This window comes from Leishmania braziliensis, chromosome 19 (assembly GCF_000002845.2).
Source record: "Leishmania braziliensis MHOM/BR/75/M2904 complete genome, chromosome 19".
Lineage (NCBI taxonomy): Eukaryota > Euglenozoa > Kinetoplastea > Trypanosomatida > Trypanosomatidae > Leishmania > Leishmania braziliensis.
Window position 1 is genome coordinate 164,854 of NC_009311.2, and position 24,729 is coordinate 189,582.

General features: G+C 56.2%; 4 protein-coding genes across 4 annotated transcripts; all 4 read left to right on the top strand.

The window, feature by feature from the left end:
• Positions 1-1,307: 1,307 nt before the first annotated feature.
• On the top strand, positions 1,308-3,326 carry LBRM_19_0550 (conserved hypothetical protein; the record flags this gene model as incomplete). Its single annotated transcript, XM_001564101.1, has 1 exon — positions 1,308-3,326. The coding sequence occupies one exon, from the start codon at positions 1,308-1,310 to the stop codon at positions 3,324-3,326; it is 2,019 nt and encodes a 672-aa protein (XP_001564151.1).
• A 1,666-nt stretch (positions 3,327-4,992) lies between these two features.
• Positions 4,993-7,623, top strand: LBRM_19_0560 (conserved hypothetical protein; the record flags this gene model as incomplete). Its single annotated transcript, XM_001564102.1, has 1 exon — positions 4,993-7,623. One exon carries the CDS (start codon positions 4,993-4,995, stop codon positions 7,621-7,623), a length of 2,631 nt encoding a protein of 876 aa, XP_001564152.1.
• A 3,321-nt stretch (positions 7,624-10,944) lies between these two features.
• Positions 10,945-13,464, top strand: LBRM_19_0570 (putative C-terminal motor kinesin; the record flags this gene model as incomplete). The annotated part of the gene is made up of 1 exon (XM_001564103.1): positions 10,945-13,464. The coding sequence occupies one exon, from the start codon at positions 10,945-10,947 to the stop codon at positions 13,462-13,464; it is 2,520 nt and encodes an 839-aa protein (XP_001564153.1).
• Positions 13,465-20,285: 6,821 nt separating this feature from the next.
• Positions 20,286-23,147, top strand: LBRM_19_0580 (conserved hypothetical protein; the record flags this gene model as incomplete). Its single annotated transcript, XM_001564104.2, has 1 exon — positions 20,286-23,147. The coding sequence occupies one exon, from the start codon at positions 20,286-20,288 to the stop codon at positions 23,145-23,147; it is 2,862 nt and encodes a 953-aa protein (XP_001564154.2).
• Positions 23,148-24,729: the final 1,582 nt, after the last annotated feature.

Sequence of the window (24,729 nt, forward strand, 5' to 3'; positions counted from 1 at the left end):
GAGGGGCAGGCGAAAAGAGAGGTGTGCATGCTGACCCTGGGGGCAGTAGAGCACACCATCCCTAGGCGCTGCTCGGGCCGATTTTGTGGGAAAAAAGCTTCTTGGGAGACGAGGAGGCAGGTGCAGAAAACTCTCTCTTCTAGCCTTCGTTTCTTTCACACCTCACTGATGGTCACCCATAGGTGCTGACGAGCCCACACCACCGGCCCCGTACATTCCCCTCTTCCATTCCTGCATAGGCTTACTTAGAGACATGAGGATATCGTTCCACCTCCTCGTGGGTTCCATCGCCTCGACACTTCTATGTCTCCTTTTTCGCTGTAAAATTCCTTCTTTCCTGTAGCTCTTTAGAGCACCTCGCTTGCATGCGTTTCTTCTCGTTGAACCCCACGCGCACCTCTGGGAGACGAGGTTGGCTCTGTATCGTCTAGGAATGACGAGGGATGGGTAGGACCAGAGCTACTGAAGGATTGCCTCATCTGGCGTAGAGAAGACGAATTTTTCCTCGTTCAGGGAAACTGGTCCGCAGAAGTAGTAGTAGCGATCCATGCCCAATGGTGCTGAATAGGTACAGCAAGTGCGAAACACAACACGAGCTCAAACGACAAAAAACACAGTGATGTCGAGGTTAACTGTGATTCTCGTTGTGCTCTTGTGGATATACTCCGCGGAGACGTAGACGCAAGATGCAAGCCCTGCGTTGCAGCGAAGTGTCTTGGCGTGTGTTTTGTGCTAAAGAGAAGGGGGTGGGCAGTGGACTTATTTGGAAGAAACATGATGCTTTAGCCGCTTCTCACCACAGCTTTGCTCACCTGTTCCTTGCAGTGCATGAGTCGATCATGCTCTCTCGGATAAAGTCGGGCTGCCACACAACGGCGCTTTTGCACATGAACCTATCACCGGCTGCGTGAGAGAGTACTGTGTGACTGGCAAGACAAACTGCGTGATGCCACTCTTTGCACTTACATTCTGCTGTGTCTCCTGTTTTCTGCTATCTTGCGTATAATGTTGAGGACGGTTGTGCTTACGCATTATACATTCCCGTCTGCTGTTGGCCCTTGGCGCATACGCACATACCCTTTGCGCACAGTTTACAACAACGGCATCCTTGACCTGTGCACACTAGCACAGTGTGCTTTACAAAGGCCTCTGCCATCCGAGAAGGCGCAGCTTTCCCTTATCGTCGTTGTGTCTGGAAGCACTTGTCGCGTTGATCCTCTTTCCATCATCCTGTGAAGTGGCCCTCCCTTTCCTGAGCTGCATCTTTCTCTTTACCGCCTCCCTCCCCGAACCCACGCGCTGACAAGATGGTGAAGGTAAAGGCTTCCAAGTCGAAGCGCATGTCTTCGAAGCAGCGTCACAAGATTGACCGAAAAAAAATTGAACACAAACGCGACCTGAAGAAGGCTGCCAAAGCCCTTAAGAAGTCTGGAATAGCTCCGAAGAGGAGCAAGAAGTCACGCGACATGGCAAAGCTGGCGCTGAAGGTATCCAACCGTCACCCAGACAAGGAGCAAATCCTCAGCCACGTACTACAGGCGCGGGAAACGGCGCGCGTGATGAAGGCAGAGCGTCGCGCCCACAAGAGCATCGAAGCCGAGGCCGACGGTGGCGAAGGGGACCAGCCAGTCAACGTCGGCGCATGCGCTAGAAACCGACGTCAGCTACTGTACATCTCCGCAACGGACTCGAATCACTTTTGCGTGCAGTTCAACCGCGCGCTCACAGAGCTTGTCTTTCCAGCGGCGACGGCAGCCGAGGATGCAGCCGATGCGCTGATACTGGAGTTGCCTGCGGTGGCGTATGTTGTGACGCTCGACGCTCGGTTCGCGGCGCAGTCAATGCCGTGGACCCTGTTGGACGCTATCATTGACCAGGCCGCTGACTACATGGGGGGGCGGAGGGTACTATTGCTCTTCACCCTGACCAAGGTGGATATGGTTTCCGCTCCCGCTATGGTGTCGCAGCTCGCTCTCGTGGCCTTCGCCCTGCAGCAGCGCTACCCCCAAGGCCTCGGCGACAACATCGTATCAACCATCACGCCTTTCTCAGTCCATAGCGAGCGCACGCAGCGCCAGTTTCTGCGGGTGTTGAATCAGTTTCGTCAGAGCGAGGGCTGCAGCAGTAAGAGGATGGCTTCGAACTTGACGGGCAAAATTTGCGCGTTTGTGATCGGGCTGCCCAACACCGGCCGCCGCACACTGTGCCGCACCCTCTCGAGGGAGGCCAACGAAAGCAGTGTGAGCACCGTGCCGCTGCGCGCCGCCCAACTGCAGCTCATCCGCTCCGGCCTCACTGAGGAGGAGGAGAAGGTGCACCGAAAGTTTGCCATGCCCAATGCCAAGGCAGTGACGCTGGTACAGCTCCCAGAGGATGCCGGCATGATAAAGGAGCTGCGCACCCCGGTTGGCAGTGACGTGCTTTTCCGCTCTGTGGCGTTTGTGGAACGCGCCCCAGAGCCGGAGGCTATGGGGTGTGTCTTGTTTGACGGGGTCGCGGACAAGGCAGCTATGGCGCAGGCCTTTTGCGTGCCAGCGGTGGGCGGGGCTGAGGGTAGCGAGAGGAACCTGCTCAAGGAGGCGGGGAAGTTCCTGCGCGAGCTGGGCCGCGCTGTGCGTCGCGATGGCGGCTTCCACGTGTCCCCGCTCTTCGCGTCGGACGCCAGCACCATGGGCAAAGTGACCAGTAGTAGTCTCACCGCACACGGAGGCTTCAACTCGGGCCAGCAGCGCAGCCAGTCTACCCTTCTGGATGTCACCTATAGCAACGCCACACCAAGCAAGCTCGTGCACATCTCGACTGTCATGAAGAAAGGTAAGGGCAAGTCTAGCAAGTACCAGAAGGTCTCGCGTGCAGACGCGCACAACGCGCTTCGGCTTGGTGCCCGCACGTTCCTGCGCGAGATGTCGGAGGGACGCCACGTGCCGTGGGCTGTCATGCGAGCGCCTGGTGACGTCACATTGACGCCTGCACAAGTCGGCGCTGCGTCAGAGATCTTCTCACTTGCGGCTGCCGAGGGCAAGCGTCTTGCAGAGACGGACGAGCTGAAAGGGACAGACCACCTCAATGCCCTCGTGGACGTTTTGGCGGCAGCGGTGCGCGACATTGCGGTCCTTTTACCAAACGGCGTGGTTGAAATGAGCCCCGACTTCCTGACGCCTCCTCAGTACAAGTTGGAGAAGGACGAGGCAGCCGCGGTTGAGGCTGAGGATGATGATAGAGAGGAGGCCGCTGGTGAGCAAGGCGGCAGCTACGCTGAGGAAAGCCACAATGAGGCGGTGGAGGGCAGTGAGGAGATTGACATGGACGACGACGAGGAGTCGTAGTGGTGCGCTATATCCATTTCGTCTTTTTCTGCGCATCCCGGCCTTTTTCCTCTGTGCGCGGGCAGCTCCGACAGCTGACGTGAGGGCGGCGCATACCTCAGGCGCGCCGCAGTCGCCCTTTCCCCTCACATCGTCTCTCGTGGAGTTACGGTTGGCGTTTTTTCTCTCTCCGCCCACCACTCCTCTCGCCTCCTTCCGTGTACGTCCCGTCGCTCTCTTTTTTTTTCGGCCGTTGTCTCACTTTGAGTGCCGCTGAATTCGCCTGACATGGAGGCCATTACTGATTTGTTTTGGTGTAGTTTCTTTTAAACTCCCCTTGAGTAACTCTCGGATAAACCACCCGCACAGAGGATTGTGTCTAACAGACGACAGGGAAGCACAACTCGCACATTCGGATAAGTCGCTAACAAATGTGAAGCCAACGCCAAAGACGCAAACGCACACATACAGAAAGTAGGCACCTCGGGCAGCAGTGGTGCCATCGCTGCTGCTGCTGCTGATGGTGGGCAAACAAAAGAGTGAGCCACCCTGCTGAGTTGTCGGGGAAAGGAGACAGCCGGTCATGAGATTCAAAGTGAGTCTGTGTTGCAGTTGCCCTCGTCTACCGATGGCATCTCACAAAGCACTTTGGTGCCTTTCATACAAGGCGTGCGGCACTCATGTGGAACTGTTCGCGCTCCTGCGATGATTATGATTGGTGGAGCAGACGGAGCCTGTGCGCGCCTTTCGGCAAAGAGATGATGCGCAGACAAGAGGGGACGTGCGCACCCACCTAGTGGGTGCCGCCGCCTTCCTCCCCTTGTCCTTCGCTTTCCGTAACCCTCCCCACCTGTCTCCTACTCCCTTTTTTTTTGCGGGTCTTCTGTACGCGACAGTCCGTCCTCTCACTGTGGCTTGTGGCGACGTGACCTCTTTTTCACGGCGTGTTATTCCGTTGCGTTCCCCTTGTCCTTATATGAGCCCAGCTCGCAAGGTAAACGCCTCCACGTACCACGTTTTTCTCTTCCCATTTCCTCATCTGCTAGCGGTAGAAGACTAGGAAACCACCAAAGCGTAGGCATTTTCTTGTACACCACCCCCTTCCCTCGTATGTGTAAGGAGAGCGGGAGGTCACTATGCTTTCCTGGAGACGCAAATTGCTTACTCAAAACAACAGGTCAGAAATGTAAAGAAAAACACCATCACCGTTCGCTTTTGTTGTTGTGTCTCTCTCTCTCTACTCGATTTGGAGTACTGCTCTTCGCGTTTTAACTGACTATCGTTGCGAGGGTGGAAAGCATCATGAGTAAACCCTCACTGCGGTTATCTTGCCACTGTCTCTGTTCCTTCAGATCCTTGACCAAATATATATTTCATCCGTCGTGTACAGTCGCTCCTGGTGGCGGTGCATGCATTCTATATTTTGTCCTCAGCTGAGACGTCTGCATCAGTGATTAGAGACGCTTATCGCCTTCTGTATCCCATTGTTCTCCTTCTCTTGTGCGAGTTGGTCGTTCAGCACCCCCTCCATACGTCGCTCCCTCCTGCAGCAGGCCGTGCGCAGAGGAAGACAAGGGAAGTAATCTGACAAACAACAGCATCCGCGACGCCATCGCCCCCTCCCTTCCTTCCTTCGACGTTTTAATAATTGAAAACCTTTCTCTCTCACTGTATTCAAGCGTTCCTCATGTTCCAGTCAGAGGTGAAGTATGGCCCTCGCCTAGATGTGTACCTGTGCTACGTTAGCTCTCATGATGAAGTCCACTCGGCAGACGCACTCCGCGTGCAGGATCGGCACTCGTGCGGATGGGTCTCACGGGTGCATGCACCGTACCCGCAGGAGCTTGGCTTCCGCTTTGATGGTGTTGTGTGGGCGAACACTTTACGCATTCTCTCCCACGAAAGCAAAATATCGTCCTGCATGATCGTCTATGTCGCCGAGCCGACGGCGCAAGAGGAGCAGAATGGCGTGTGTGGACCGTACAGCAAGGCAGTCTTCAAGCGTCTTGGCCACGTTCGCTTTTCCAACAATGTGGCTAGTGACTACCAGGCTAGGGAGCTCAAGACCGTTGGCCTGCAGCGTCGTTGCACATACCTGAAGCTGGTGCTGCGCAATCCCCATGCCAACAGCTACAACATGTTCGAGCAAATCGGCGTAGTTGCCCTAGCGGTTCACGGTGAGCTTCTGAAGAAGCTGCAGGACTGGATCGCTACCCCACTCGCCATTCACATAGGAGTGCACGCCACGGTACCACTGGATGAGATGATGCCGCCTCCCCCTGGCGAAGGCACCTCAAGCACGTCAGCGAGGGTGGCCAGCAACCTCACCACCCGTGTCAGCGAGCTCGCTGCTATGAAGCAGAAGGCTGTGGAGGAGGAGGACTTTGATGCCGCGGAGGCGTTTAAGCAGCAGATTACCATCATCGAGCACGCCCAGCGTGAGATTGCGCGGCTCGAACTGGAAAAGCAGCGCGCCGTGACGGTGGAGGACTACAAGCTAGCCAAGAAGATCAAGCTGCGTATTGCGGCGCTTCGAGAGGAGAGCGAGCGGGTTGCCACTGCTGCACCGAACGCGGCACCGTCGGCTGTGGCTGCGAAAAATGCCTCGCCATCATCATCACAGCTGCACGGTTCCTCCCCGGCAGGCGCGCCAGGCAGTGCCGCAGCATATGACAACGATAACGGCGCCGCCTCCCCACGCTACGTGCAGAGAGGGTGGAACGCGCATGACGAGATAGTAGTAGGCGGCAAAGGCTACTATGACCTCTCTGACACTACAGGTGGGTTAACAGACAACCAGCCAAGCAACCAAAGCGGCTCTGGCGGCGATGAGGTACCGCTCGCCGGCGACGGTGCCGCTTGGGAGGTCGCCCTCAACACCGCCATCAAGTGCGTGTCGACGGTGCTGCCTGGGCCATTGCCACTCACTGGCGACGCCGCCGCAGCGGCGAAGCCATACACAAAAGATCTCGGTGTGTACTGCGTAGCTTGCTTGTTTAGCCGAAAAGGGCAGCAGCGGGAGGCGGCGCTGCACGGCGCTGTGTCGAGTACTGGCTCTCAAGCCCTCGCTTCCCACAGCGATGCTGCATGGGCGCAGCTGGTGCTGTACATGTCTCTCAAAGGCTTCGGCGTCGGGGACCCGGTGCCAGGTGCCGCCATCGCAGCCTGCAGCGCTCTGACCAAGATCGTAGAAGGCGACGTGCCTGGCGCTTCGGCAGACCAGGTCGCCGAATCTGTCGCCAAGGCGCTTCCGAAACTCACAGCGCGACTCGGTGAGTCGAATATTCGTGTTCAAGAGAGCGTAGAGAAGGCAGTGTTGGCTCTCGCCCGCTCCCCGTTCGGACATCGCCGCGTCGTGGAGTTGCTGCTGGTGGACCCAGAGAAGCAACACAAGAAGCCTGCCAGCGTCCGCGCGCATATGTCGCGCATTAAGATTCTCAGCACCTTTGTGGACGAGTTTGGACTCGCGTGTCACACCTCCGACGGTCTTGACACGCGCAGCCTATGCTCCATGGTGTTGCTGCCGAGTCTTCAGCACTCCAACGCCGATGTGCGGCAGATCGCGGTGGGTTTGTTGGCGAAGTTACTCTACCTAGACCCTAGCTCCACAAGCGGCTACCTGGAGAACATCAAGCTAGCGCAGCAAGCACTCGTCGAGGAGCAGTTGGAGCATTACAAGCACAACCAGCTTGTCGCCCGCAGCGTTGTGCCAAAGATGTCAGGCATGCAAACGGACCCCTTGACTGTCCAGCGACGCAGCAGTGGAAGTGCAGGCTCGTCACAGGCCCAGTTCCAGCGTCCATCGGCACCTCGTGCGACAGAGGGGAATGACGCTACCGCTGAAGAGGTCACACCTGGCGTCTCCTCTGAACCACCTTCGCTGCGTGCGCCTGCATTGAGCGGCGAGATGGAGTACTGCCGGTTGCGTACCTGCCAGTTCTGCGGCGAGTACAATTCAAGCTTTAATGAACACAACTTGGACCTGCACTATGTGAGTACTTGCCCCATGCTCTGCCCGTGCCCCCTGTGCGACCAGGTGACAGAAATTTGCCAACTGCAGCAGCACTTGGTGACGGAGTGTGAGAAGCGGCAGCTGGTGCGTGAGTGCCCTCGATGCCACGAGGCAGTCCGCGCAACGGAGTACAACGAGCACGTTATGGCGAAGAAGTGCATCAAGGCAGTGCCGACGCAAAGCGTGTGCCCGCTGTGCCACGAGCGCTTCAAGAGCGGCATGGAAGGGTGGCGGTACCACCTTGCCTCGAGCCCTGGTTGTCCAAACAACCCGCGATACTACGACGGCACCGGTCTCGCTATGTAATGTACCTGACCCGCCCCTTTCTCTCACTGTGGTTGTGTGAGGCCCGCAAGGGATGAAAAGACAGAGAACAAAACGCTGCTGCACGCCTCTCACTGTACCTTCTGCCATACCTCCTTTTCTCAAGAAGGGACCGACCGCCTCACTTGTGGTGTTCATCTTCCGATTTCGCTGTCCTTGTGTTTCTCTTTTCTTCTATCTTTCTTCCATCCTAGACGCCCCGAGATTCAGACGTAGTGCACCACAGAGGCACCTGTTAGGCTTTGTCAATCCACTGGTTCGTGGTGGTGGTCCACACGCTGGAGAACAACAACGTTATTCTTTCTCTGGCAGTCATCGATGACATGAAAGCCCTTGTCGTTTTTTTTTTGTGTGTCTTCTGTGCGTCACATGTATGTGTTATGTGAGCTACCGAACTGCTAATGAGAAATCCGCCTTGTGCATTCATGTGTACCTGCACAACTTGTTTGTCTGCTCGTTCTTGTATGTATATGTGAACGCCAGCTGCTGCTATGCCCTCCTCCTCGCCTCCCTTCCTATTCCCCATCCCCTTTTCCCCTTCTTTGGCTTTCTTGTCTTCTTCGATTCCCCCTCCACCTTCTCCTTTACCGCACACAAAGACACGCTTGGTTTTTTGGTGTGTAGGTGCGTGTGTTTGGGCACTTGTCCTCCCTGATGGCAAGGGGCACACCTCAGTGCGTGGTATCGGTTTCCAGTGCCCACTCTGTGTGGTGCGGCCAGGCAGCTCCCCTATCCCTGCCGATGCTGCGCCACGTCTGGCGGTGGCAGGGCCAAGTGCCTACGGCGCGGGGAGGTCAGAGCGGTGCATCGCTGCTGATGTCGGAGACCCGGTGCTGGACGGCGCTGCGCCGGAGCGGCCTGCGACCGTGAAGGCGCTTGTAGCGTCCATGTGGTTGGCCGAGCATCGGCGTGACTCGAGCAAACCTCACGCGGCCCCCGCTGTCTCAGTGGTGCGGGGAGCCCGCGCCGCCCCGAGGGATGCACGGCGTGGGGACCGGCATGATGGGAGCGGCTGTGAGGCGGCCTGCGCGGCGAGGGGTGGGCCGAGTCTGAGGCAGCGGCGGTGCTCGGGTGGCTGAGTCGGCGCATTGCTGTAAGGGCGTGTGCACGGCTGCGCCGCACCGCACGCGGTGGGTCTGTGACTGGCCGGCGCTAGAGCGGAGTGTGGCTGGTGTTGTATGGCAGGATGGACACGCTGCGATAAAGATTACAGTTGGACTGATCTGTTGTCCGTCTGCTTTTCTTTGCCTTTTTGTTCCGCTCTTCTCGCCATGCCTTCCGCTGTTTCTTTCTTGTTCGCTAGTTTCCTTCTACCATCTAGCACGCAACGATCGGATGACACGCATCTTCTTCGCGCTGCAGAGGCTTTCCCCGTCAGGTGCCTATGACATCCCCCTGTGCCCCTTCAGAACGACACGCGACGGGCTCTTTGTGCGCGGGCCCATGCGCGTACACGGGCCCCTTCGGCCCGACACCCCCACGCCTGTCGATGGGGTGCGGATTCCGGGGAAGGCGGAGTGCCCCTGCTGCCACAGACTAGTCGCGACGTCGCGCCTGTCGCGGCGCATGCGGGCAGGCCCTCCAGACACCCCCCGTGGCATCGACGGGGACGGGAGCTGCAGACGGCGAGCCCCATTCCCCAGGCAACAACGTCGCCCTGAGGCAGGCCCCGGGATCTGGTGGCGCGAGCACCGCGTGCGTGCGTGCTATCGGCCACAGCTGGCATGGCGTATCGCGTCCAAACACCGCACCCAGAGGTCTACGGGGCCCGCGTGATGGACGGACAAGGCGCCGAGAAGTGCACATCCACCGAGCCCGCAGTGCATGTGCGCGGAGCAGGCCTGTCTGTGGCGCCGATCGCGCAGCACGCATGCGGGAAGGGGGCGAGGAGGGACGAGAGGAGCCCGCGAGGCGCATGGCCCGATCCGACGGCTGTCGGTTGGTCCTAGACGGTCCGGGATTTAGCCTGTAGCACCGCACCGAGACACAGGTGGGCTGCCGTTGTTGTGCGCGTCTGTTGGTTCACTGGGTCGTGGTGGAATGATCGCGTTGGATGGAAGTACAACGCTGTATGGATAGCAGCTTGTTGCACCTTCCGCTGCTTTTTTGCTTTTACTTGGTTTTGTTTTTAGCGGAGACGTGGATATTGGTGAACGTGGGAGTGTGTGCGTGTGTTGGTATGGGCTGAGGATGTGGAACCAGAGTGAGGCGGATAAGAAAGGAAGGCAGTACGCTGAGTCTTTCCTATGCAGGAGCTGAGGGCAATGCTGAAGGAAAAGGCCAAACGTGCCTCTGCGCGCAGTGAAACACGCCACGCCTGCTGTGCGCCTCTGTTTACTTTCTGATAGCGTGTGGCGTACCACCCGGATCCAGGGACGAGGCAGCCGCCTAAATGCACAGGACGAACTGCTCTGTAAGAACAGCAAAAAGGAGTTCAACACTGTCAGTGATATGGGGCGTTCAGTGCTGCAGGGGATCCAGTGAGCCTTTGGCCTGTTTGTGCTGGTGTTCCATGGCGATCTTTACCCTTGTTTCTGTTGCTCCCCCCCCCCCCCCTCCCTGCTACCCGATGCATATTGTGAGGGGGCGCGACGGGAGGCTAATGTGAAAGCTGAACTGTGGCCGAGTGTTTACAACTGTTGTTGCCTTGTGACTGACTTTTGGCTGCCGTCCTCTGCTATTACGCATCGCGGTGGTGGGTGCTTGCAGCGTGTGCATGACCCACTCCTCGTTGTCCCCGTCCCACCGGATCCACTGGAAGTGGAGGGGCCTCTACCATATAGAGCGCATTTACAGTGACTTCTTAAGCCTCTCTCCCGTACCAGTAGTGGTTTTTTCTGCTCGCTCCTCGTGTGTGTTCACTGCCGGGCCCAATCACTGCCGACCTCCTCTTCAGTCTTTTGTTTCCTGTTGTGTGTCCGCCCTGGCGCCCTTCTCTCGAACTTCCGTACTCGTCACCTCACCCCACATACCTCCTCGCTTCATTGGCTGTTGGTACACCTACTCTCCATCAGGTGCGGCCGATAAACCCATGCATCTGCACCCGTACTTCTACAGGCTACAAGAGTTCTCTGTTGAGCACGTCACCTCTCATTTTTCTCCCCCTTTCTGCGTGTATTGTCTCCCTGCCTTGCCCTCCCTCTTCCTCCTTCCTCTGCTTTCTCCGACGGCGCGCGTGCTCTAACCTGCAGCTGCGTATTTTGCTTCGCCAGCTCCTCCCTGCCCTCGTGTTATGCTGCTGCAGTAGAGCAACGGCCAAATCCACACAATCGCTCAAAGGTTCTTCTCCCTAAAGAGTACACGATGAACATAGGGGCGAATCGTGGCGGTCCACAGGCCGTCGCGTCCTCGGCGGTTGAGTTGGAGGTGACCGAACTGATTGCGCGCCAGATGTCTTCTCGCAGTCCGGATGGTGATCCGGACGCCACGGCCCGCCTCGTCGAGCACATCCGCCACGGCAACGGTGGCTTTGTACTGGAGGGGATCCGCCAAAACTTCAAGTACAACCCACCAGCGACGCAGATCTGCATGATAACAGTGATGGATCAATGCGTCATCCAAAGTGGTCCGCAGTTTGCCGTGATGCTGTCGGCGGATAAGTGGACGGATCGCCTGTTCAAGGTGGCTAAGACGACCACTTCAGCTGAGGTGCGTGACAAGATTATGAGCACCGTCATCAAGTGGTACCAGCTCTACCACACAAATGGGCACCAACGTCTGATCCAGCGCTTTCAGCAGAGCCGCGTCCTCGGTGAGCCGTTCCAGAGCATCTTCGCCAAGATGCTCAAAGACAAGCAGCAGCCCACCAATAATAACCCTCAACACAACTTCGCCTCTCTCAACAATACCAACCGCAACGATATCCTCGATTCGGAGGAGGCGATTCTGCTGGAGTGTCAGGGAGATCTGGCCTCTCTTGAGTACATACTGGAGCATCCGTCAATTCTCTCGGACAAAGAGATTGTCCAGGAATGCAAACAGCACAAGCTGGCATGCATACGCATGCTCGAGTCTGGCGATCACAGTCGCATCGGAAATGAGCTGATGAGTCTTATCGAGCGCTTTACCGAGGCTCTGAGCCTGTACGAAGCCATGGCAGGCTTTGACGTCGGCGACGGTCAATCTTCCAAGAGACGCTCCCTAGGCGACGAGGACTTGGCGGAGACAGATAGCGACGATGACGACGTGCAGCGACAGCTGCGCCAGCGCCGCGGGGGTGGCCGACGTGCTGACGCAGCCGAGGTGATGAGGAAGGCACAGCAGGAGACGGAGAATTTGATGAACCGCGAGCGAGGTGAGACGCAGAACCTGCGCGCACAGCTGGAAGAACTGCGCCAGAAGCACGAGGAACTGCAGAACAAGTACAAGGACGCCAAGGCAAAGAACAAGGAGGCCGTCAGCATGCTGGAGCAGTACGCTGAACGTGTGGAGTTGCTGGAGAAGGGTGGCAGCATGGACGGCTCCCATCTGGCGCCTCTGCCGGTGCTGGGTGCCTCCCCGCTTGGCGCACGGAGTGCTGCTGGCACTACCCGCTCTATGCCACCGGCATCGACCGACCACATGCGAAGTCTTGTGGCGTTCATTCGAAAGTGCCAGCGCGAGATCAAAGAGGTTCTCTGCTCTGACATCACGAAGCAGGCTCAGCTGTTTTCAGCGCAGATGTCGAACGCTATGGCGGCCATGGTTCAGGCGAGCGATGTGGACCGCAAGGCCGACCAAATGGCACTGCAGTGGACGCAGGAGCTATACAAGCGCGAGATGAAGCTGCGCAAAAGCTACTACAATACTATTCAAGAGCTGAAGGGCAATATCCGCGTGTACTGCCGCGTGCGACCGATGTTGCAGAGGGAGATCGACGGCGGCCACAAGGACGTCATGTCGTACCCCTCGCAGGACGAAGTGAAGTTCGTGGACTCCAGCGGGCGACCTAAGCTCTTCGAGTTCGACGAGGTCTACCCGCCGTCGGCGCCGCAGTCGCGCGTATTCGAGGACACGGCTCCGCTTATCGACAGTGTCGTGGACGGTTTCAACGTCTGCATCTTTGCCTACGGCCAGACCGGGAGTGGTAAGACCTTCACGATGAACGGCGCTGACGGCGAGAACAAGGGCATCAACACGCGTGCCCTCGAGAGACTCTTCGAAATCATTGAGGAGCGCAAGGAGACGGAGACTTCGGTCGTGATGATTTCTGTGTTGGAGATTTACTGCGAGCAGATCCGCGACCTACTGGCCACCAAGAAGGAGGCAGCCGGGCTGACGTACGAGGTAAAGCAGGGCGGGCCGTTTGGCACGTATGTGACGAACATTAAGGAGGTGCCGGTGACGTCACCGAGGGACATTGACAGCATCATGGCGACGGCCCAGACACACCGCAGCGAGGGCACGACAAACATGAATGAGCACTCGTCGAGATCACACATGCTTCTGTATATCATTGTGCGCACGACGAACAAGCAGACGAATATCCAGAGCTACGGCAAGCTGTCGCTGATCGATTTGGCCGGTAGTGAGCGCGTGGAAAAGAGCGGCGCGGAGGGTCAGCAGCTCAAGGAGGCCGTGGCGATTAACAAGTCGCTGTCGGCTCTTGGTGACGTGATTGCCGGGCTCTCTCAAAACGCCAAGCACGTGCCCTTTCGTAACTCTGCCCTCACCTTCCTGCTCCAGGACTCCATGGCCGGGCAGGCAAAGGTGCTCATGTTTGTCTGCGTAAGCCCGGCTAGCTACAACGCCAGTGAGTCGAGCAGCTCGCTGCTCTTCGCCTCTCGTGCCCGCGGCGTCGCGTTTGGCCAGATCAAGAAAAACGCGACGACAGCGGGGGCGTAGCGTGTAGAAGGCCGCACGGAGCGGAGAAACAAACAAAAATGGGTGGGGACGAGGGGAGGGTAACGCGCCGGAAATGTGGCAGGAGAACGAAGGCGACAGGCAGAGGAGGGAGAGGGTACTCGTCTGTTTGCTTGCGTGTTGATTTTTTCTGTTTCTTCTCTCCTTCTTCTTTCGTATTTGATTTCATCGCTTCCGTTGTTTCGCGGAGGGGTGGGGGGGGGCGTGATTGGTGGCTTCTCTCCCTCCGCTCTGGGGGCCCACTGTGCGCATGTTGGCAGCAGTGTCGCGGCGGGGGGGGGGGAGGGAGGGGGGCGCACACACACACATGAGAGTCCTCTCCTCTCCTTTCACCCCTACACTTCCCACAGACCCCCACATTGGCTGATGTCGTTCCCTTCTTTTGCTTCTCTCGTTTTGTCGTGGCTCACGCTGCTTGGTGTTCCCCCGCCGTTGACTCTCAGGAGAACGTAGCGTCAGCACATCAGTGCTTGCGTCAGCGGTTGCACGGCTGTCTCGCCCAACACATCGCCTTCCCCTCCTCTCCCATGTCTTGCGACGATGTCACCTCGCTTGCTCTCGCTCACCCTTTCGTTGCTTTCCCCTCTTCTCTCCTCCGTTCGTTTTTTTTTCTTTCGTAGCTTTTCCCTGATTTCTGGTCACTGTATGCTGTCAATCCTCCTTTTCTGTTCCCCACTCCACTCGCGATTGTCTGTTCTCTGTTTTTCATTTCAGTGTCACGCCCTTCCTCTTGGCCTGTTGCCTCTAACACCTCTCCCCGTGCGCCCCCTCCCCCCCCCCCCCATGCACTCCCCCTCACTTTTGAGTTTGCGGGTTCTCAGTTTCCTCGTGCTTTCGCTTGTTTTGTTTTGTATCCGTCGCATTCATTTCTGTTTTGGATCAAATTTCTGATTTTTTTTTTCTCTCTGGTTTACCCCTTGCTGATGAGTTATGTGACGCTTTTTACTCTTATTATTATGCTCGTGCCAGTGCGTGTGTGTGCCTTTGGCGCCTGCGGGATAAGTTAGAGGTGACATAAAAAGTAGTGAGACTCAGGTACAAGTAGAGATCTCCAACGATGCGCGTCTGTGCGACGCCTTGCGTTGGATCGCTCCTCGCCTCCTCAGGCGCAAGGGAAGTGATGGCCCATCTCGTCGATATGTTAGCGGCGCCTTGTGCAGTTCCCTTCCTGCTTGGCGTTCCCTCTTGTTGTGCACCGGGACATTCGTGTCTATCAGCTTTGAGTGAGGACGCCGTCTGCTCTACGCGCATCCGTGCGGCCATTGCCCTCTTCCTCCTGTTCTCCTTCCCTACTCTCCCCAACATCGAGTGAAACGGCCCACGAGGACTCACTTTTCATCTCCTCCTTCCTTTCACTGTCTTCCCTTGTTTCTCTCTCCGTGCCTGCCTTCAAAGAGCGAATCCGAATGCCAGAACACCTACCCATACACTCACATCCAGAAGAAGCATCATCAAAACAACGACCATAAGAAGAAAAAGTTCTTACCACTATTCACCCCACCAACAAGAGAGTGTGACGGTGAGGGACGCCTCCCTACCCCTCCCGTGTGTTCCGTCCAAATCAACGCACGCACGCACCTACGCCCCTCCACGTCCCAGACGGGCTCATCGCAAAGGTCGCCACTTTTAATTCGTGATTTCCTTCCAACAATAGCAGCGGAGAAAAAGAGCGACAGCCCATTGGCAAGACACCCATCGCAAGGGCCCACCCGACATAGCACAGGCTACCACACGCACCGACTCTCCGTCTGACCGCCACTGCTGCTTGACAGCGCATTTTGTCTGTGTGTGTGTACGCCTCTCTCTATTTGTCTCTTATCTGCCTGCTCGCCAAGCTTGTTTATCTCTTGTAAGTTGGCGCCTGGGTCAGCGGTATCTTTCCCTCTTCTTCATACACAGGTACACCACACCTTCTTTCCCCATCGCACCTCTTCTCCTCTTCACCCTGCTGACGCCCTTCAGATCTCTCCCTTGCTCACTCCCTCTGTCTCTCTCTCTCTCTGTCATTCACTTCGAAACAAACGGTGCTTCGTCTTCCATTCACTCGTCATTTTTTTTTCTGCCTTTTCTGTTTCTCTCCTTTCTTGTGGGGATCTCGTGTGTTTTTGCTTTCTCTGTGTCGTCTGTGTCCCGTCCGATTTCACGCCTGGCCTCTCTGTCGTTACTTTGTTCGATTGCCCCCCCCTTTTCCGTTGCGGGTTTCTCTCGTTTTCTCTTTGCACTTCATTTTCATCTGTGGTTGGTCGACCCTTCGGTTTCACTGGGGTTTGTCTATTTTTGCCTTCGCTGTTGCTCTCGGTGTTGTCCTCAGTATCCCGCCTGTTGTTTTACCCCCCTCACTTCCCCCCTCTCCTTCTCTCACCCTCCTTTCCTCCTTTCCCCGCATGTCTTTTGTGCTTCTAGCTCTCTCGCATTATCTCTGTTTCTCTACTTCGTCTTCTCTGTCTCGTGAGCATAATTACCCCCTTTTTTTCTTCCTTGCCCTTGGCTGTGCGTATGTATGTGTGTGTGTGTGTGTATGTGCCCCTCTCAATATCTGCTTCAGAATCTGTTTGAGATTGCTAACGTGTCTCCCCGCGCCATCTCCCCATCAGTCTCTCTCCTTGCCAGAGTGAATCTCGTCTTGTTGTAGTCTGTTCGCCGGTGCTTGTGCCTCCGGTGTGTCTGTGCTATTGTCTTGTAGGGTGGGGGTGGTGCACGCGTGAGAGGGTACGGAAAAGAGTGAGCGACTGCCTTTTTCTCTCCGCCGCATTCCGAGCCGCCGCGTCCTTTGCCTGTTTGTCTCTCTCGCGTAGTGCAACGGTGCTCGTTTTGGCTGTTGTTGCTTTTTTTGTTCTGGTCAGGAACTCCCCAAAGTGTCTTCTCTATACACACGCCCCCGCACTGTTCTTTGGTTCGTCAACGCCACGGCTGTGGTGCCGTTTTTTTTTTCTGTTTGTTGTCATTGTCGTTGTCGTCTCCCTTTCATTCGCCCGACAGCTCTTTTGTTGCCTGTGTCTCTCTCATCTCTCTTCATCTCTGCGTGGTGTCTAAGCCTTCGTTTTCTTTTCCTTTTTCGGATCCACCCCTTCTGCTCGCCTCAATCCAGAGCAAGGTTGCCCTTTGCTCGAGGCCAAGCGCGGCGTCGTAGGTCACAAGTCGCTCCTTCCGCTCCAATACACAAAAAAAGGGAGATCGCTACACAGTGCAGATCCTCATAGTGCTACCAGGCGAACTGAAACCTCTCTTCGCTCCACTCATTCTTCGCCCGTGAACAGGCGAGCACAACAACATCCCCCACTGTACTCACTAGCTCAGGCGCGATTTCATCCGGAGCTAAGCACGAAAAAATATATATCCACAGGCACGCACACACACCGCGGCAGCAACAGCAGCGCTGGGTTGACACATTGGCACGCCCATACCCACACAAAGCAAAGGCGGGGCAACGGATTCATATTTGGCAATCAGGCAAGAAAGGGGGAGTATTTCGCAGAACATCAATACAAAACGTCAAGTGTAGGCTAGTTAGAGCAGCGACAGTGAAGCACGCGGAAAAAAAACGCAAGGAACAGAGGTACGCTACATAGATATATTACGTATGCAAGGAGTAGGTGCTGTAAAGAGAAATCAGAGCTCCTTTAAAAAACCTGAACAGACTATACAGCAGCTTTGTACTACTACTACTACTGTTGGTACTCTCACTCTCTGGACCTTTTGTTGTGTGTTACCTTCTCGTTGCTTTTCACTTCAGAGTTGCCTGCCATTCCCTTTATTCCCCTTGTGTGTTGTGCCCTGCCTCTCTCTGCCTCTCTGCATGCATATGCGCGCGTGTGTGTGTATGTAGCGTCGCTCCTACTCGTCGTTTTCTTTACTCCACCTCAATTCTTCATGCTTGCGCCTCTTCTTTTCGCATCCGCCTTCTCTCTCTCCCTCTCCCCTCTACGCTCCCTCCTCATCTGAGAGGTTTCAATTGTGTGGCTTGGCTCTCTCTTCGCACCTCTCTGCCTCGTCTCTATTGACCAGCACTCACACCTATGCATGTATACAGCTCTCTCTCTCTCTCTCACCATTTTTGTTCTCTAATCCGAATATACGGCTCACGCCAAGTTGCCTTCCCTCTAGTAGAGTCTGCAAGGAAGGAAAAGAAAGAAGCAAAAGGCACGCAAGAAACATAAGACGGAAGTTGCTCTCGCTGACTTAACCCCTACTCGTTTCCTCTCTGACTGTATTTTTGTTCTCTCCCTGTTTGTTGGTGCTATTGTGTTTGCTGCTGCGATTCATCCTTTCGCTGTCCCTCTCCCCTCCCCCTTCGGCTGTGTGCGTGCGCGTGTGTGCATGCGTGCGTGTTTCACTCATTGCTCTTTGTGTATGTGTCTTCTTCTACCGGTTCTGTCTTGCCATCTTTTTACGTCCTAATCGTCCCACTGCTTGCGCACTGGGCTGGATGCGCTCAATCAGATGGACTTTGGCGGTTCCCGCCCTCTGTGCGGATTGCGACCATCTCGAATGATGGTTACCGTGTTTCCCACGTGATGCACCTTCACAACCTCAACCACTTCTGGCACTCCGACTGGGTGCTACAGAAAGTGATTCTCATTGTGCTCGTACAGCTTACCCCCATCAAGGCCATGGCCGTGTATGACTCCCAACCGCATATTATCGCGCCATTTATCTCTATCTATATCTATCTATTGATTCCTGAGGCTATTCTGCCTTTACGCGTCTTTCCATCTATTTTCAATTACATTTATGGTTGAAACTGCTCTGTCCTCCTCCCTCACCTCTCCTCTCTTCTTCACTACCTCAGTTTTTTTTTTCCCTCATTTGTCTCTCTTAGGCCTCTTGCTCTTGTCTGTCCTCCTGTGTGTCTCCTGTTATGTGTGTGCGTGTGTGCGCTCTGTTTGTCGTTCGCTGTCTTCCCCTGCCTGTATCTCGCTCTCTTATGGCTCGCTTGCTCGCTTAGTGTCGCAATCAGGATTTCTCTTGTCATTGTTGTCGGTGTCTTCTTTTCTACGTTCATCTTCGCTTTTCCATAGTTGATCGATTTTCTCTCTATCTGAGCGTGCACTGAGGTGGTACTGCCACCCTTAATCGTGTCGTCGTCGTTTATAGACGTGTTAATAGAGAAGTTTACCACTTCTCTTTTGTAGTTCTCCTTCTTTTATTCAGCCCCAGCAACGAAGAAAGGAAAGGGGAATCGTTCTCGCTTCAGTTGTGTATGCGTGACACAGGTTTATCGTTGTGGGAGACTTTGTTAAGGCGTCATTCAGTCTACTTTCATAGACGGCGAGGAAAAGACACCGCCCATTCTGGCGAGTCTCTGTATACGCGCGCTGTTGTTGAGGTGAAGCACTAGTTGTTGTTTTTCGCGCTTTGTGTAGTGCTTGTTTCGGCTTCTCTGTTTTCTCTCGTTGCAGTCCCTTTGGGCTCGTTGTGTGGGCGTGTGTACTTCTGTCGTCAGGTGTCTGGTTGTTCGCTCGCGTATTGGAGTGAAGTACGGTCTTGTCTCTTCACACACGAACCTACACAAACTACAGGGTGCAAAACAGAGGGTTTACCATCGAAACTAAAGTGCGTCTGTGCGTCTGTGCGTCTGTGCGTGCATTCACTTTGAAAGCCGCGGATAATCTTTGGTGCTTCTGCAAAATTCTTTCGGTTACCGTTTTTTCTTTTGATTAGGTTATCACTGCGAGCGCGTGATTGGGGCAAATTTGGTGTCACCACTTCTCTTTTCTTCCGAATCTAGAGTGCGCACGTGCCTGTACCTATCTGAATCAGTCTCAGTGTGTCTCCTGTCCCTACCCTTACCCTGTGGTGGTGGGGTGATCTCTTCTTCTGCTTTTCTTCTTTACATCGCTGTTGAGTTGCACCGAGATTCATTCTTCTTCGATATCATAGTATTATCTCTCGTCTTGTGTATTGGCTTCTTAACTTTTGTTTTCGTCGTCGCTTTATTTCTCCCTCTCTTTCTGTATTTCTCTCTGGGGTGTACGCCTCCTCCCCTCCTTTTGTTTCTCGCTAGTACTCCCCCCTTTTCGTCCCCTGTTTGATTGCGCGTGTGCGCCTGACAGCCCACGCTTGACTTTCAGCTCCTCCTTTTTCCCGCCTCTCTCGCTTTGTCGGCACCAGCAACCAGCACCACCCTGCCTTGTCTTGTCCCAAGCGTTTTTCTTTTCCGTGAGTTTCCCTGAGTAAACTCTGCATTTCTCTCTCCGCACTTTCTACACCCCCGCGCGCAGAGACAAGCAACCCATTTCTTCTGTGCACACTCAACAGTGGTGCAATTTGCCGTCGTTTCCTGTCGCATAGCTGCGCTTACGTGGCTAACATTCACACCCACGCCACTCCTCAGCGTTGACATCGTCGAGGCCGTTTTTTTCTCCTGTTAGACGCTCATTTTCGTTTGCGTTGGCGCTAGTCCGCGGGGTTTTTTGTTCTCCCCTTTTGTTGTGTTTTGTCTGCCACTCATTGCGTGTGGCGCCGTCTCCCTTCTCTCTTCTCTTCTCTCTCCTACCGTCGTCTTTTTAGTTTATTTTCTCGCTCTTCCCGTCATTTTTCGCTTTATCTTTTTGCGTGTCTTCTTTCCTCTGCTGCTGCTGCTGGTGTTGTTGTTGTTGTTTTGGGGGTCGTCGATTACGTTGTGCCTCGTCAGCGGTGGTGTCGTGGACGAGGCTTTGCGCTCTTTTTTTCCTTCGCTTCGTTCGCCCCCTATTTGTGTGTGTGCTTCCCCCATAACGGGCGCGGCAGAGGGCGCGGGGGATCTCTTTTGTTTGTTGTTGTTCGGGCCTGCTTTGGTCGTTTGCTGTATTATTAGCGCCGCCATGGAGACGAATCGACCACCATCGACGGCCAAGTGGGTGAGTCGACGCACGCTTGACAGTCAGGCGAACAACCGTGAAAATAGCGCAGTACTGGCGCACCCACGCGGGTCTAATTCAGACAACAACCCGAACAACGCGAGCCGTCACCAGGGCGCGGAGAAGCGCAAGTATAGGCACGCGCCGGACGCGGTCATAGCAGCAATCGCTCGTGGCAGCGGCAGTGTTGGTGGCGCCGCTGTCGCTGACAACGCGCCGCCCGCACCGCTCCACACGAATAGCGGCGGCGGCAGTAACCGGTTTGGCACCAGCGGTAGTTGGGGCAGCCATGGCTCCTACTCGAACTCCACCAACAGCGAACTCAATCACCAGGGTAGCATGTTCGGCATTAACACCCTCAACGCTCATGGTCCACATGGCAATGGCAATCATAACGGCAATAGCGGTGCCCGTCGGGGCTACAGAGAGGCAACAGAGCCGACAATCCCGCCACCACCGCGCAGCGTGCAGATGGGGCAGGGTACCTTATCTGCCCAAGCCACCGCGGCAACCTCGCGGGATTTTATTCCGCAGCCGCGTCACGCGAAGGTGAATAGCAGCGGCAGTAGCCACTCCCGGAAGTCTATGGAAGCATCCCCGCCTCCTCCTGGCGCCGCGCCTTCTGTGCCTCTGGCGCCTTCTGCCACCCTCAGCCCCGGTTCTTCTCCAGCGCCTCGCTGGGGTTTTAACGCCACCCCGACCCCTCGCAGCGCGAACGGCGGCGCAAAAACGCCCAATGCGCCCCCACTGGCTTATATGTCCACCTCCCACTTTGATGCGCTGGCGGGAGTCCTCGTTCCCAAGCCAGCCACATCCTCTCTGGCCGCAAAGGCGGCAGAAGGTGGTGACCCCGAGGCAACTGCTGCTGCGCATGCGCCACCGTCTTTGTCGGGTGCACCGCTGGCCTTCCCAGCGACGGCGACGACCGCCAACACTTGCCTTGCCTCGGCCACCCCAAGCGCATGCGCTTCAGCGCCACCGAGGCCCTCCGCCGGCATCGCTAGCGCCGTAAATGCCGAGCCCTCGCCTCTTGATTCGTTTTGCATCGGTGAAAATCTGGGGTTTAGCACCTCCGCCTTTGGCGGGTCGCTGCACTCGCAGCCATCTGAGATAGAAACGCTGCTCAGTCAGGTGGAGTGCAACACAGGGATACTGCCCGCGGGGGCCCCAAGTGAGCGTGCGATAGGCAGTTCGCTGCGCGAGTGGCGTTCAGTGACTGACTGGGGCATCGAGGAGGCGATACGGACGGTGCTGCCGGGGATGGACGAGGACGAGAACTCGGACAACATACAGGGCCTGAATTCATCGTCTGGCGGCATGGCAGCTATCACCGGCAGCTGGCACACGTCCGGCGATGTCAAGGCACACCTTGTCTCCAGCGACGGCGTCGGTAGCCTTCTCGCCGACTTCCCCACCTCGTTTGCAGCGTCCTTCTCAGAGCCGGCAGGCTCGTTACCGCCTTTGCCCTTCCCTGTCGACGCGACCTCGAACACAATTGACAATCTCAGTCGGGCCTTCAGCACCGCTGCTCGTGTGGACTCCAACTCCTTCACTATGTCGCCATCCACCACGGCGGCGACCCCGCTGCAGCGACCTCTGACGTCGCCAGGGGTGCGCTTGCCACCTCGCACTACACCGGTCGAAGCGATGTCAATGCCACCTTCGATGAGGGATTCGGCAAACCCTAGCTGCAGCCCTTACACGGCTCTCAAGACGATGCAGCCGCCGCCGGCCCGGCCTACCAAGACAGAGTCCTCAATGCGCGTCGAAGATATCCTGCCCGGCCCAGGGCCAGGCGGCAACGGCGAGCTCTTCACTCTCTATTCCCTGTCACCGCCAACAACTACGTCTCCGTGGCTCTCGTCAGGGATCGGCGAGGCAGCGACATCAATGGCGCCTGTGGGACGCACAGGCGATTCTTTGACTGCCAAGCCACCTGCGCGCCGCTCACCACGCACGATTATGACTCGGCCAGAGGGGCTGCAAGCGATTCCATTGAAGGAAGGCAGCATGGGCAGCAATGGGGGGCTGACGACGACCACCGGGAGCACCACAAGTCCTGCTTTGGCAGCGGCCCGCCAGTCCAGCACTTCCAGCCACTGCGGCTCAGCGCCCAATACACCGTCTCTGCGGAAGGAGCTCTCGACGCCTCTGTCAGGAAGTCGCTCACAGCCCTACACGCCAGGCGGCTCGCGCCCGCAGCGCCCGTCCCTCTCCGCCCCGCTCGTCAACCGGCACACCATCACCCACATCTTCCGCGAGACGCCACAGTCGCTGCGGCGCAGGGAGCGTATGGAGCACAACCACCAGCACAGCGACCAGGCTCTGTGCAAGGATTTCCACTGGCCCCCGCAGGATGAGGCCGACGTGGAGCACATGCTGCGGGATCGGAACGCGACAAAGCTGCTGCGTCACCTCACCATAATCAGCTTCTCCCGGCAGCACGTCAGTGGGGTGCAGGAGCTGTTCGACACATGGGCCAAGAATGGCATTCCAGCGCCGGACATGGGCTTCGGTGCATACTACTTCTACGTAAAGGAGAAGAGTGAGAAGCTGCTGTGCATGAAACACAACGGCCGCGGTGCCTCACCGGGCCACGGCTACGGGCGGTGCGACTTCGAGAGTCGCCGCCCGTACAGCACGTGCCGCTACGAGCACGTCTGCCTTTTTTGCCGCTCCAAGGAGCATGGCTGGTTCGAGGAGGGCAAGTGCCAAGGCTACCAGCAGCTGCTGGCTGAGATGGAAGACTTGGGGGTCACTGAAGAGGACGTCGTGACGCTGCTGAACGCGATGGAGAGGCCGGCAAAGTCAACGCGGTCCCGGTAGAGCCCCTCGCACTAGCTCACCCCTCTTTCCTGTGGTGATCAGCGCCGTCCTTTTGATGTATGCTTCTCGATTTCGCACTTCCGACAGACACCACGTAGGCACGTACGGGGCACCTCACGGAGCTCACACCTCTCCGTCACTTGCGTGTGTAGGGTTGGGGAGCGTCGTAGTTTGGTGTAGCACAGTGGGGCACTTTTCCTTTTCTTCTGCGCACTCATGCAGACACGCGTACCGTCACGCGTGTCATTCTCTTTCTCTACTGGCAGGCGTGCGTGCACAGGTATACATGTTAGGGTGTTTTTTTTTTGTATACGCCTACGTGCATGTAGGAGTAGATGCGTATGCGCCTCTGCTCTCGTGGATATCGTTTTGCCGCCGTCTGCTGATCCTGCGGCTGTGTGTATGTCTGCGCGCCTACGGTTTAGCGTAATTTTTTGGGGGGAGGGGAGGCGCCCCAGTGACGTCCTTCCACTTATCCTTGTTGTTGCCGTTTTGCTGGTGTGTAGGCACTCTTCTCTTTTTCTTGCTCGTTCCTACGCCCCGTTGGGTGCTGTCGTTTCTCCTCGGCTGCGGCGGTGTGAGCGCCTTCGAGCACCCTTGCCGCGCGTATGTGATGCTCCACACACCCTATCTCTGTCTTTCTCGGATTTCTTTCCATCTATGATTTGCTGTTTCTCTCTTTTTCCCTGTGTGCATCTTTCTGGCGTTGGATGAACTGAGCAGTGTTCATTTTTTTGTTTCTTTTCCAAGCCGCAATGGGGTGTTCATCTCTTCTTGTTCTATGGCTTTGGTGTTTTCTGACTTTCCCTCGCCGTCTCTCTTTCGTTGGACACCCTCTTCTCATTTCAGATCTCGGTGTCGTCTCTCGCTCTCTCTCTCTCATTGCTGTCGTTGTGACACCGTTGTCGATGCCGCCTCGTTGCTCCTGCAGGGGTATCTTGTCTTTCCGCATTGCTCATCTTGTGGAACAGTGATGACACTGCACGTGGGATTCGATTTGCTGTTTGGTTTTATCTCACACCTCACCTACAGCTGATTTCTTGTTCTCTTCTCAAGTCCCTCTTTACGCACAGCGACTGTTTCTGCCACTCCAGAGCCAACACACACAAACGCACAGGTGCATGCTGCCAGGATCCTCAATCCAGAGTGCACATGCGCGCGGTCTCTTTTTCCCTCTGTTTGAAGGCGCTGGTATGTGGATGTCTGTGCGGTATCATCGAGTCACCGCTGCTGGTGCTGCTTTTTCTTCATTTCTCACCATCGGACATCCCCCCTTGTTCACTCCTGTTGTCCCTCTCTCTCTCTCTCTCTCAAATTTTCCCTCGATTACTCGCTATGCTTTCGATTGCTGCTTCACCCTTCCGGAGGTTCTTCTATGCGCTTGTCGATGTAACTTTTTTGTGTGTCGTTGGTGTGGTCCCCCCCCCACCCCACACTTCTCCTCATTTGGTGTGTGTGTGTGTGTGTGTGCCGGTGTGTGGCGTGGCGACCTCTGTCTTTCCCCCTGTTCTTTGGTGGATTCTGCAGCGTTCAGGTCTCTCTTTGAACTGTGCATGCATTGGCCAGTGTCATGGTTGGCGTG